The sequence below is a fragment of the Mustela erminea genome, chromosome 4 (assembly GCF_009829155.1).
Source record: "Mustela erminea isolate mMusErm1 chromosome 4, mMusErm1.Pri, whole genome shotgun sequence".
Taxonomy (NCBI): domain Eukaryota; kingdom Metazoa; phylum Chordata; class Mammalia; order Carnivora; family Mustelidae; genus Mustela; species Mustela erminea.
Window position 1 is genome coordinate 78934487 of NC_045617.1, and position 13751 is coordinate 78948237.

At 35.6% G+C, this 13751-nt stretch overlaps 1 protein-coding gene across 5 annotated transcripts in view; it reads left to right on the forward strand.

Annotated features, from left to right (window-relative positions):
* The window catches only part of TBC1D32 (TBC1 domain family member 32), a 237348-nt gene that overhangs the window by 13572 nt on the left and 210025 nt on the right, over positions 1–13751 (forward strand). For all 5 annotated transcript variants that reach the window (XM_032339668.1, XM_032339670.1, XM_032339672.1 and 2 more), the window contains exons 5-6: positions 10565–10633; positions 13080–13205. In XM_032339668.1, the coding sequence (XP_032195559.1) occupies positions 10565–10633; positions 13080–13205 (195 nt within the window). The remainder of the gene's footprint in view (positions 1–10564; positions 10634–13079; positions 13206–13751) is intronic.

Below are 13751 nucleotides of genomic sequence, written 5' to 3' on the forward strand. Positions count from 1 at the left end.
TGGATTTAAAAAAAAATACCTGAAACAAATCTGCTTAAGCTTTAGTTAAACAAAAACATCTTATTCCTAATTGATTTTTATTAATCAAAGTTTAACTGCATTATAAATGAGATATGGAGATAAAACATTTCCCTTATCTTCTAAGATGAAGGTCACTGTGATTTGTTTTAAAACATGATGAACACTGGGTGTTATATGCAACTGATGAGTCATTGAACACTGCATCAGAAACTGATGATGTACTTGCTGCTTCCTGATGGCACACGGGAGAAGAATAAGGCACAAACAAGTCAGCTGCAAGAGAATGCGAGCAGGGGACAACAGTAGAAAAGTTGTTGCCCCGAACAACTACTCAGTGCTGTTTTTATTAGATATAGACAGTAATCAACAAAGGAGCTGAAGAAGACTACACATTAATCAGATGCCTTATAGATAAATAAGAAGGAAGGCAAAGTATATCTGGTCAAGCAGTATAAAGTTTATAGTTGAGCAAGCACATTCAAAAGGGATTACCTAATTAGCCACAGGAGCTCTCCGGGAAAGGGGAGATAATGGAAAAATGAAGCAGGCAGTGTTCTGCCCTGAGCGGGCTAGGAGTTCCCAGCTGCTTGGCTTCAAGGACGTATATATTGTCCTCTCCCCCAGAGGCCTGTTGCCAGTACGTGTTTTTCTTAAGGATATATCTGAACATGCTTGATGGCTAGTTCAATTCTTTTAAGTTGTATTTTAAGTAATACATTGTTCTGAGGGACAATTAAAGTACTGTATGCTGGCTAATTGAATTTAAATTAAAGGAACCCAAAAAACAAAACAAAAAACCAATAAAATCAGTAAGCCTCTTCTTTTTGACATCAAGAGATTTGAGGTTTTACATTGTCTCTTTCCACATTATTGGAATCTTTGTCATTTGGCTAGGGCAGAGCTAACAGAATGGCCACAGGTTAGGTTAGTTCTAATAGGAGACTAGTTAGACTAGAGCCTTATATATGCATGCACCATCAACTTCCCCACAGAAATTTCCAGGCCAGTTGGAGTCTGTCTGATCTTTGTGTGAATCCTACCTGTTATTTCTTTTCTTTTCTTTCTTTTTTTTAAAAAAGATTTTATTTATTTATTTGTCAGAGAGATAGAGAGAGTACAGGCAGGAAGAGTGGCAGGCAGAGGCAGAGGGAGAAGCAGGCTCCCTGTGGAGCAAGGAGCCCAATGTGGGACTCAATCCCAGGACCCTGGGATCATGACCTGAGCTGAAAGCAGCCGCTTAACTGACTGAGCCACCCAGGCATCCCCCTACCTGTTATTTTTAATGAAACATTTTCACCTATTTAGTGCTGATTTGGGGACATAAGCCATAACAGATCTTAACCATATACCAAAGAGGAATTTGGGGAATTTTGGTGAAATGTGAAAAAGTCACACATACTGGTCACAGTTGAGACTGCATTTATGAAGGAAAAATGTTTAGAAGTCATTAAAGCAGAACTTGAAAGTTGCTCTGCTCAGGAGAAATTGTGCTCAGGTTTATTTTCTGATGTGATGGAGGAAAGGGCAAAGACTGAATTTTCTTCAGCTTGTAGCCCTTAATATGTCTTTATTGATGGACTCTTTGGAAGGAGCTGGGCTATGGAGATTTTAGTTTAGTTTTATTCAGTAGGTTTATCAAACTGCTTCTTCAGATCAAGGAAGGCATAGAAAAACCCAACTTTAGGACTCTGGGTGCTCACAAGATTATACTTTGTTATTTGATGAGCCATCTGTTCACATTGAAATTGAACAATAAGAAGAAAAAAAAATGAAGCATTGTTATTTAAGAAGTCCAGGTATTCAGGCCACATAAGGTTGACCGAATAGCTAGCAGTGAAGAGGTGTTCATGTGAAATGCTAAAGTATTTCCAGTTTTAGAATAATAGGTTTTTTCAGAAATTCAAAGCATTTGTAGAAATGCGGTCATAGTTTCAGAAAATGGTCTTGGTTTTTAAAATTTTTATTATCATTATTATTATTTTATTTTGTTTTGGTTTTATTCTTGAGAAGGAATCAGACTTTAAATTTATATGACTTCTTTTGGGATGCCAAAAGGGTATATCTGCATTTTCAGGTATCTGTCCTATGGGTATGACTTTGTTTCAGAATGCTCTAATTGAGTTGCAAGTGAACTGTGTCCACCAACAAGGCATGGGATCCTTGGACTTTGGGAAAAAAGCATATGAATGCCAGAAGTACTCCCAAAACTCTTCGAGTGTGATCAAACTCCAGCAGATGTCTGGGTGCCTTTGCTTAGTGAAAAGGGACTCTTTTACATGACCAAAGAGCCTGAATTACTATGCTCAAAAGTTGAAAGGGTCTGTGAAGATATGTGTCATTCATTGCATTAAATACTGATGTTGTTGATAATGCTTGCAACATTGTTATTGGGCTTAGAAAAATCTGTCTGAATTGTTGTATGAATAACATTGAATTAACAGTTCTGATGCTGCTGTTTTGATATTGGTAGAAAGCTTGCATTTTGTGAATAAAATAGGCTTCATTTCATTGTTATTATTATTATTTTTTTAAGATTTTTATTTATCTATTTGACAGACAGAGATCACAAGTAGGCTGAGAGGCAGGCAGAGAGAGAGAGAGGAGGAAGCAGGCTCCCTGTTGAGCAGAGAGTCCGATGTGGGGCTCGATCCCAGTACCCTAGGATCATGACCTGAGCCGAAGGCAGAGGCTTTAACCCACTGAGCCACCCAGGCGCCCCCATTGTTATTATTTTAACAATTACAGCCTGATTATATATGGATTTCTGACCCATTATTGAAAAACTTTGCACATGGTTGGCCAATAGTCACTATTGGTGTATGTTTGAGGATATTAAAGAATAAAGAAGACAGATTGGTTTTTACTATAATTGTGAGGAGAGCACTGAAAGGATTTGGTATTGTGATTAAACCTTAAAAAAAAGCAAAATAATGCTGGAAAGGGTCACCTGTGTGGCTTGGTGGGTTAAGCTCTGCCTTTGGCTTAGGTCATGATCTCAGGATTCTGAGATTGTGCCCTGCATTGGGCTCTCTGCTCAGTAGGGAGCCTGCTTCCTCCTCTCTCTCTGCCTGCCTCCCTGCCTACTTGTGATCTCTCTCTCTAACAAATAAATAAATAAAATCTTTAAAAAAAATAATGCTGGAAAGATAGAAATAATAATATTAGCTGTCTGTAATTGAGATTTCTGCCGTATATTTATACTTACAGACTGTACTTGACTTTATATTCACTCTAGATGTTACTGGCCCACTTTACAGAAGAAAAGTGAGCCTTACAATAGTAGTTAAGTAATTTTCCCAAACTTGTATTGCTAATGAATTTAAGCCTGGTTTCTCTCCTTCCAAAGTTTTTGTTCCATACTACATTACCTGAGACTGCTTGGGTTCAGATCTCAGTTCTATCACTTACTAGCCATGTGACCCTGGACAGTGTCTTAACTTCCCTGTGCTGTGCTATTTCTCATTTGTAAAATGGGAATGAAACCATCACTTACCTCATAGAGTTTCTGAGAATATTAACTGGGTTAATGTATATCAAGTCTTTAGAACTGTTGCTGCTGCTTTATACGTGTTACCTTTCATCTCTTAAAGGACGTGCTGGAATGGGTGCCATTCCGGGACAGGCCAAAATAGGAAACTTCTCAGCTGTGGTCCTGTGTGGTTTTTAACTCAGCTTCTCCGGGTTGTTTTCTACAGCTGGGAAGTAAGAGGATTACCCTAATAGACTTCAAGCTTTAAAATTCATAAGCTTTCCTATTGCAGTTTTTCTGTCTTCCTCTTCCTTGACAGTATTTGGTACAGCACAAGCATTAGGCTGTTTTATAGTGTGCAAACTATTTCATTATGTTCCGAAGGAATGCCAAGGTGCACAGTTTATATGGAGGAGATGAGTTTAGGATAGCAGTAACCTGTTACTCTTGCATAATGTTAATTTATTTAAAGCATTTACTGTTTCTTTGCTTTCAAAACAGCCTCTCTTTGAAACCCATCTTTTGGTATCTATAGTCAGCAGAATAATGGACCCCTTGAAGATATCCATGTCTAAATCCTGAAAACCTGTGAACCTGTTAGCATACATGGTGCTAGTGTCTTTGATTTGGTGAGGAATTTTGCTTTTGAGGATATTACACTATAGCTGATAGGTTGTAAGACTCTCCTCTTTTTTAGCAATATCAGCCAGAGAATGGTAGGATAGCCACAGCCCCAACCCCACTTCAGAAGTTCTTCCATCTCTAGCTACCCTCAATTCATCAGATTTTGATTATTCATGTTTTATAGCAGAAAAAACTAGGAGCCTAAAGTCTTAAATGTAGTAATGAGAGGAGAAGGTAGCTGAGACTAGAGAAAATGAAGATCGTGTCATTAATAATTCAGCTTTCTTGTGTGCGACTGGAGGCAGGTGGATTGCTGGGGAGAGTTGGGTAGGTGCAGGTGTGAGCTTTTTTGCTTGCTTGCTTAATAGTTCTCTTTTGAGATAATTTAACACCAGAAAAACTAATTTCTTTGATTAACAGTGATAAATTTCTTCTTAATGAAACCTAAAGTTTCTTTATACTTTAAAATATTAATAGATTTTTGTTATTACCTCTCAATGGTAGCACTTTTAAAGTGAAAGCTGTTTTTGTTGAAACATAATTAAAACATAGGCAATTAAGAAACAATCCATCTTTTGAAAATGTTTTTAAAAGATTGTTTTTATTTTGGATTAGTAACTTTGTTCTATATTTAAGGCATTATGAAAGGCTGGTGCACAATTTAAAAGGTTGTAGATGCACTAAAATTTGAAAAAGCTACTCTATAGGAAGCTAATTCATTCTGAATCTTAGAAACAAACCAGTCTGAAATAAAGTCTGGTTCTGCCATTGATGAGTTGTGGACCTTGGATTTTTTCTCTCAATGCTTCAGTTTTCTTATCTGTTATAGTGGAGATAATAATAGAACCTACCTTAATAGGGTTGTTTTGTGGACTTAGTGACTTAATGTATTTAGAGCATTTTGAACACTACCTGGGACATAGTAAGCACTAAGTGTTTGTTTTTGTCCTGTTCCTCATCAGTGGGTGCTGTTTCTTTCCTCTCTCTCTCTTTTTTTAAGAATAGGAAAGAACTTATGCATTTAGACATTAAAGCCTGAAGTATCATTAGGTTCAATATTTATATATTTCTTATTTTCCATAGCTATGTTTTTTAAGCAACAATAATAGTTGTCTGTCTTTGGTTGTATTTGAATGGTTTATACAGTTTACAAACCAAACATTTGGAGATTTCTAGGGTAAATTAAATCTGAGGGTAGTTTGATTTTGTTTAAGTGTAGTCATTGAATAATGTAAATATTCTTTAGTATATGTTGTGATAAAGTAATTGAGTGTGATATCTGTTATCAAAAAACTACAGGATGTTTTGTTTGCAATCCTTAGTAAACTGCATTTGACAGAAATATATCCCAATCTTATTTTAGCATAAAAATGTCTTTAAATAGGATCTATATAATCCATAGAGGACCAGATACATTTTAGATTATCATTCAGTTCTTGTTCTTGCTCTTTCCTTAGAATGTGTTCAGAAATTATTTGCTTAGCATATGCTTTAACATATGTAAATATGTTTTAAAAAACTCCCTTTTGGAAGTATCTACCTATATTGATATCACCAACAGATCTGTCTTGCATTGCTTTACAAATCAGGTTGGCAGATACTACTTCCCTCAGGAATTTTCAGTTTAAGAAATACCTAAAACTGTTGAAAAATCTTAACAAATCTGTATTACATGGGACACACTGTCTACGTGCTGTAGTTAAAGAACTTATTAGTTGGTTGCTATGGGATTTTATGTCAGTCCACTAATACACTGTAACACACAGACCTTAAAAATAGGTAACCTTTAAGGCAGTCTAGGCACTTTAAGTGCACTTTAAGGCACTACACTGATGTCTTGTATAACAAAAATTTTCATTGATTAAATACCATTTTTAAAGAATAGAATATAGTATATTTAAGGAGATTAAAAGAATTAATAATTAAATGATAAATAATTAAAGGGAAGTAGATAAATTAATGAAGCTGCTCCAATCAGATAACTATTAGAGGCTATGCTTTTTTTTTTTAAGATTTATTTATTTTAGAAAGATTGTACGTACACAATCATGAGTGGGAGGGGCAGAGGAAGAGGGAGAGAGAATTTCAGGCAGACTCCATGCAGAACACAGAACCCAACGTGGGGCACCATCTCCTGACCCTAAAAGCATGACTTGAGCTGAAACCAAGATTTGGACATCCCCAGACTATGCTTTTCTAATATATATTTTAATCTGGGAGAAAAGGCAGATATGGTAGAATTGGAGGATTTGAACTCAATGGTTGTCTGTTCCCCAACATATACTATGTGCAGTATTTTGTGATAGGCACTGCCAAACTGAAAAGATGAATCAAGTATATGTTATTTCTTCAAGGAGCTTACCTGGGATTGTGAGGAGATTATTTACATAAATAACAGAGTCATAAAGTAGAAATAGTGCATCCTGGAAAATCTAAAGGGTCTTTGTAACTAAGACTATCAAAGAAGTATGGAGGAAAGTATTTCAAATAAGGGAATGGACAAAAGCTCTAAATCAACAAAGAATGTGGCCTATTGGGGACCATGAGTAGTTTGTTTATGTGAAGTGTTAGAACAAAGAGTTTGTGGGGAGTAAACTGGAAGGGTAGATGAGGGCCAAATTATGGAGCAGGGTTTAGATATTAATTATTTTTCTTGGCTATGGAATTCTAGTGCCTGATATGTTACGTAATTGGTGTCCGAAACATAGTAGATGTCTAATAAATATATGAGGAATAAATGAATGCATGCAAAAGCTAAATTGGATTATTTTGTACGTAAAGGAAAATCATTTTAGATTGCTGAACAGAAAAGTGTGTTGGTGAGATTTACCCGATAATTGTGTGCAGAAAAGCATGAGCAGGTGAGAAAGATGTAGGGAGAGAAGTTAGAAGGCTATCATGATAGTTGAAGTAAGAAGAAGGCCTGAACTGAGGAGGCTTTTTAGAAGTAAATAGGGACTGATGTGAGAATTATTACAGAGGCATGATCATTAAACTTGATTATTGCAGTGTTTTGGGGAGAGTAGTGCAGAATGGGAAGAGAGTCAAAGTCATTATTGAAGTGTTTGCGGGGGGACTAGTACAGAGTGGGGAAAAGAGTCAAAAGTCTAGTTGTGGTTTCAGGCTGAGGTGGTGAGAAGACCATGGTGTCATAAACCATGCCTGGGATTAGGGAGGAAGGTTACATGTGGAGAAGAATATAGTGATTCTTTTTTTTTTCCCCCGAAGATTCTAAATGTCAAATACCAGTAAGGTAGTCCAGTGGTATAGCAAGTGGTTGAAAATGCAGGATTCACTTTGTAGAAAGGTTGGGTCTACCTAACAGGTGAGACCTTAGGAAACACATTTTCAGAGGGCCAGGAGAGACTAAAGGATGGGTCAGAAAAGAAGGTACCAAACCACAGTTCACTGGGTAGGAACTTAAGGGGCAGTGAATTTCAAGGCGGAAGCCAGTTAATTTCAAGGTTAACTAGCTGTAATGAAGGCTAGAGAGAACATCAATGCTGAGTACTAAGAAAAGCTATATGAATCTCGTTAGGAGTTCACCACAGAATAATACTGGGGGGAAGAGGAGGTAAAGTTGAAGGATCATCATGTTGATTAGCCTTGATCATTTTTGTGAAATGAAAGGCAAAACCATTTTCGGAGAGTAAAGGTTGCTTGCCTAAAGTATTGCACATAAGATTAGAAAGCAAAGCTTTTGTCAAGGGGAACGTTTAAGGAAATGAATTTTGTTAAGATTTATGTATTACATTTTTTGACTGCTTCTTTGATATAATATTAGTTGCTTCACCAAGTATGAACTGGCTATAGTTGAGAATGTTCGAACAATGTCTGGCTCCCCATTTATCAGGGATGTTATAGAATATGCCTCTATATTGGGGGAGGGGCTGGATTAGAATGGGAATCTATGGAAATCAATGAATTATATCTTTAGATTGCTTGATCTTGAATAGGTAGATGGTAGGTAGAGTCAGTTATTTTATATTTTCTCATAGAGAATTTCCTGAGAAACAGGAAATTTACGTCAAAGTTGAAAATTTTATAACAATAAAGCAAAAAAACCTCACAGTTTTCCTAATGTGAAAACTGAGGATGGGGTTCGAGACTTCAGGGTCATGTAAGTAGCTGAAGATTGAGCCGGGTTTTGAAACTTCATCTATCCGATTAAAATTCATGTTCTTGACGTCATACTTATTTTTCAGTAAGTTGGATAGCAAGACATTTCAGACCTAGATAATGGTCTTGTAAAAGTCATGATGGAAGTGTAAGGATCAGAAGAAATCAAGTTTACAAGAGGGGCAAAGAGCCGGCTAACGGGGGAGAAGAAGTTGTCTAGCAATAGTACAGAATGACTAAGTATATAAATATATATTTTACGTGTATTTCGATACACATATGCATGTGTATATATACTTCAGTATGTAAATATATGCATTATGTCTGTATCACAAATCCACATAAGTACATATGCTTATATATACTATTTAAGATATTCTGTATTATGGTTTTTTTTCCCTTTGGCAAGACTGCTGCATTCATATTACTTATATTTATTATTATCATTCATAAATTTTTATATTTTAACTGTAATATAAAAATTCAAAATTAAAGGTCTATTTAATATATGGTACTTTAAATTATGAAAAGTAGCATGTACAGAGTCTTTAGCAGTTCAACTATATACTTTTAGAAAGGAATAAAACTCAATAAAACTTAAGGTTCTTTAAGAAATAGAATATCAGGCTGTTCTGGTTTCTTTATAGAGTGATTATATGTACCCTTTGTTGCTAGGGACAATGTAACATTGTGTAAAGACTCACTTTGTAATTATTTATGTATTAAAGTAATATATATTGAATGAGTACTCTGTATGAGGCACTAATTGAGGTTTTGGGATACTATAGTGAAAAAGACCAAATTCTAAGCGATAATAGGGCAGCTATGCAAAACTCTGGAGGAAGAGCATTGCCAGGCAGGAGGAATGGCAATTGCAAAGGTTCTTAGGTTAGTATGAGCATAGTGTCATCCAGGGATGGGGAAAAAAGTCCAGTGTGGTGGAAGTCTGGATGGCAGAGGCAAGAATTGTAGGAGAATGTGTTAGAAAAGCAAGCACCCAGATCATGTAAGTAAATCTAATTCTGAGTAATGTGGGAAGTCTCTTTCTGGGATTGAAGTAAGGCAGATGAAGAGATTGGATTTTTAAGTTTGAGAAGCTCCATCTGACTGTTGCTGGACAATAAATGGGGGGTAGGGGTGAGTAGGATAGGATTTAAGAGTAGAAGCAAGGAGACCAGTTAGTATGAATTGAAGGACTCTAGGCTAGAGTTGATGGTGCCTTGGTTTAAGCTTTTAGCAAGGAAGTATGGGGTAGTTGGAGTGAAGATGTGTGGAACTTGGAGATTGTCTTAATGGGACTTAATGATATTAGGTATAGAAATTAAGAGAAAGTGAAGAGCCAGAATTGGCACCTATTTTTAATCTCAGTAAAAAATCTGGATGGGTCGTAGTGTCATTTAGGAGGATGGAGAAGTTTGAGGGAGGAACAGGTTTGGAATAAAATCAAGTGTTCTGTCTTGGGCATGTTAAGTTTGAGATGCCTATTAGACATCCAAATGGAAATGTTGAAAGGATAATTATATATAGCTTTGGAAGTTTGAGTCATCACAATGCACCTAAAGAACTGGATGAGAACACCTGAGGGAAGAGTATAGATAGTAAAAATATGGGTGGGAATCTGAGTTATGATAGCTGGGTGACTTAGAGAAGTTATTTAACCTTAATTTTCATATTTCTCATATTTCAGTCATTGTGAATTGGGATCATATAGGGCTTGTTGCATAAAAGGTAATACATGACAACTATTATTTTAATGGCAGTTTAATTTTTAGATGGTTATTTTAGGTTTTAGTCATACTGAAACTGCCTTCAGCAAGAAAAAGACCCTTTCATTTTCCAAAATAACTTATGGTCTACTATTAAACTTTTCTCTAGATAGAAGCTTTTATATTGGGAATTTTTCACCAAAGAGGAGGCATGGAGGGCTAAGGAAAATATAGGAAAGATAAAGGGACAAAAATATTCAAGCAGCATCATAGTTGTGCCTAGGATACCATTAATGGCTTCTTGTTTTATCTTTCTGTTATATTCATCTCCTTTTTCTGTGTACAAAATATCTTGGCTTTGTATCTTTTGAATCTTGTAATGTACTACTTTTTGCAGTTGCTCAACAAAAATAATTTTCATGTACATGAGGTACACTGTTCTCCTGAGACTTGCAGTTCCCATTTAAATGCCTTGGAAAACAAATTCTAAGTTTTCTGCCAGATGAGAATAGATCACTATCTCTTCTTGTTCAGAATGCATTTTGTGCTTGGAGTTATATTAAAAATAATTTATAGCAGTATTTGTAAAAAGTCTACTAAATGAATGTTCTGTCAATTGTTACAGAGTTACAAATTTTGTCAAGGAAAATTGCAATTGATTTTAGACCAGTTGGATCCAGGGCAACCTAAAGAGGTAAGTTTAAAGGATAGCTGTCAAATTCAGTCAGATATATAATATATTTATAATATATTAGATTGTGATCAGTAAGCAGCTGAACTGTTTCTCTTGAAAATAGGCCTTTATTATCATGGTGCTCCTAGACTAATGTCCCTGCTAGACTTTCCAGTCTTGAAATGAAAGGTCACAGAGCAGGGGAGGCTGCCAGAGAATTGTCATGGTTTGTAGGAAGAAATTTTTATGTCTAGTTTCAGTTTTGAAGGGATAAAGTAATAAGCAGTTGTCTTCTAAACTGTTCTTTCATTGTTGCTTTGTATGTGATATTTTAGTGATTTCCTTAAAGAAAAATGATCTTCATTTAATGTTCTTTCTACATCTGGAAAATGTGAGCAACTTCGACACTTTCGTTAATAGAAAAAGGATTTTAAAGAAGCAGTTCTATTGAATTGTACCTGTTTATATTTTAAGGTTTCATAAATTACTGTTTATTAAGTCTTGTTTCATTAAGTCAGTCTGAAATAGAAAATAGTATTTGTATATCTTGCCAGTTGGTTTCAGTTTTTGAAACGTTTTTCAAGTTTTCATTTTATTTTTTAAAGATTTATTTATTTGAGATAGAGCGTGTGCAAGCACCAGCCGGTGGGAGGGGGGAGGGGTCAGAGGGAGAGGCAGAAGCAGGATCTCCACTGAGCAGGGAGCCCAACTTGGGGATCATGACTAGAGCCGAAGGCAGATGGTTAACTGTGCACCCAGGCAAGCCACAAATTTTCATATTAAACTAAATGAACAGTTATGATTTACTCCCACTGATTTTTTTTTTTAATCACAATAATTGTTAGCATTTCACATTCTGATTTATTTTCTAGGTTCTTTTTTTTTTTTAAGATTTTATTTATTTATTTGACAGAGATGACAAGTAGGCAGAGAGGCTGGGAGAGAGAGGAGGAAGCAGGCTCCCTGCTGAGCAGAGAGCCCGATTTGGGGCTCGATTCCAGGACCCTGAGATCATGACCTGAGCCAGAGGCAGAGGCTTTAATCCACTGAGCCACCCAGGCGCCCCTATTTTCTAGGTTCTTAGTAAATGTTTCAAAAGGTATTAGAAATGGAACTTGATTTTATATAATAACAATCTCTCTTTTTTTAAACATTTTATTTATTTATTTGAGAGAGAGGGTAAGCATGAAAAAGAGCATAAGACAGAGTGAAAACACAAGTTGCAGGGAGGGGTAGAGGGAGAAGTGGACTCCCTGCCAAGCAGGGAGCCTGATGTAGGACTCAATTCTAGAACCTTGGGATCATGAACTGAGCCTAAGGCAGATGCTGAACCCACTGAGCCATCTAGGCACCCTATATGATAAGAGTCTTATTGTCTTCCTTTTTAGTGGATTACTTGGAAATCTATACTTAGAAATCTATACTTATTCGGAAACTTTTATAGTACTTCTGCAAGTAGTAAGTTCTCAATGGGATTTTGTCCTAAAAATTAACTGAAAGGGAGAAAATACTTAATGTTTCTAAAATCCCTCCAAAGTCCCCAGTCCTATCACAAATACAGTTGTGTTTAGGAGTTTTTCTTTTATATGAATATATAGACACTTTTAAGTGCATGTGTATTTTTTTCACCTAAAACTTGATACCCCGATTTAGAGGGTTTGGTTTTATAAGGTCTTAGCTTCTCCTGCACCCCAGCTTCTTGCCCCTTTTAAACCACTGTGTTTCAGTTATTTTAGCTGGGGAAACAACCACATTTTGAGAAACAGGTTAGAATCAGTGTGTTATTACTCACTGGTTGGAGAGTGGTGGGGGAGAAGTCTTGCTCCATTCATGACTGGAGTAGAGCTATTTTTTACTGCTTTCCTTTGGGTCATACTGTTTTGGGTGAATTCTGATTTGATTTTGCAAAGAATGATTAAAAAGTAAGTTTTCCCTGAAAATGTAGACAATCAGTTTTATATCACACTGTTGACTTTTCCTACCTCAGTGTCTAGAATGTCAGAAAATATGGTATAGCATCGAAAACTAGTCCAAATTAATTATTTTGTGAAAATTGTTCCTATATTCTGGAATGGGGATGTTTCACCAGGGGCATATTATGCTAATGTTAAAATTAAGGCTCAAACTATAGGACCACCGAGGGGTGCCTACTTAAGTAGGAAAACCTTGCTCTGGTGATTCAGATTTGGCCACTGTCCTTCTTCCTCTTTCACTTAGATATATGACCTAGAATCTCCAAAAGTTAGTTTATAATTTTTGCTTTATGTAAAGTGACAACCTATTTTTTTTCTGTTTAACACTTAGTTTAAAAGAAATGAGTTATCAAAAATTGTTTTATAAAAAGACCTCTGATTTTCATCATTTGGCTCTTTAAAACAATCATCTAGACTGCTTTTCAGTGTTTAATATCTGAAGTATTGGTGGTATCCTAGAGGCTGGGTATTAATAAAAATCTTTTAAATTATAGGTGAGATATGAAGCCTTGCAAACGTTATGTTCAGCTCCACCATCTGATGTTTTGAACTGTGAAAATTGGACGACTCTTTGTGAAAAACTGACAGTGTGTCTTTCAGATCCTGATCCTGTGTTTAGTGTAAGGAGATGCTGATAGAAATATTTTTTTAAAAAATTTGTTTTCCCATCATTCTATAAGCAACTGGAATTATTTTCTTTAATAGTGGCTTTACTATTCATGGAATTTCAATTCCAGCTTTTGAGTTATAAAGACTTTCTTTAAAGACATTAACTTACTATTTCATGATTAGACTCCCAGTGTGATTAATATCACACTTCACTGCCAAATAATAGTAGACTGTAACCTTGCGCATTGTTTTATCTTGTAAAGGGATATCCAAATATTCGTGTTTTGTTTTGAATTAAGAAAAGTACTTAAAAGTCTACTTAAAGCATTTTTGAAAGAATTCATGACCTATGAAACTTTGAACTTAAAATGATTAGAATTTATTCTAACTGAATCATAAGCATTTTCCTTATGCATTTAAATGTTTTTTAGAGATTGCTTAATTGCTTAAAAAGAGGAAGAAAACTAAAGCTAAGTTTAGAAGATAATTGAGATGAATCATAAATATATAAAATTCTAAAAATTATGAAGTCAGTAGAGAAATTATTGAATATAAAA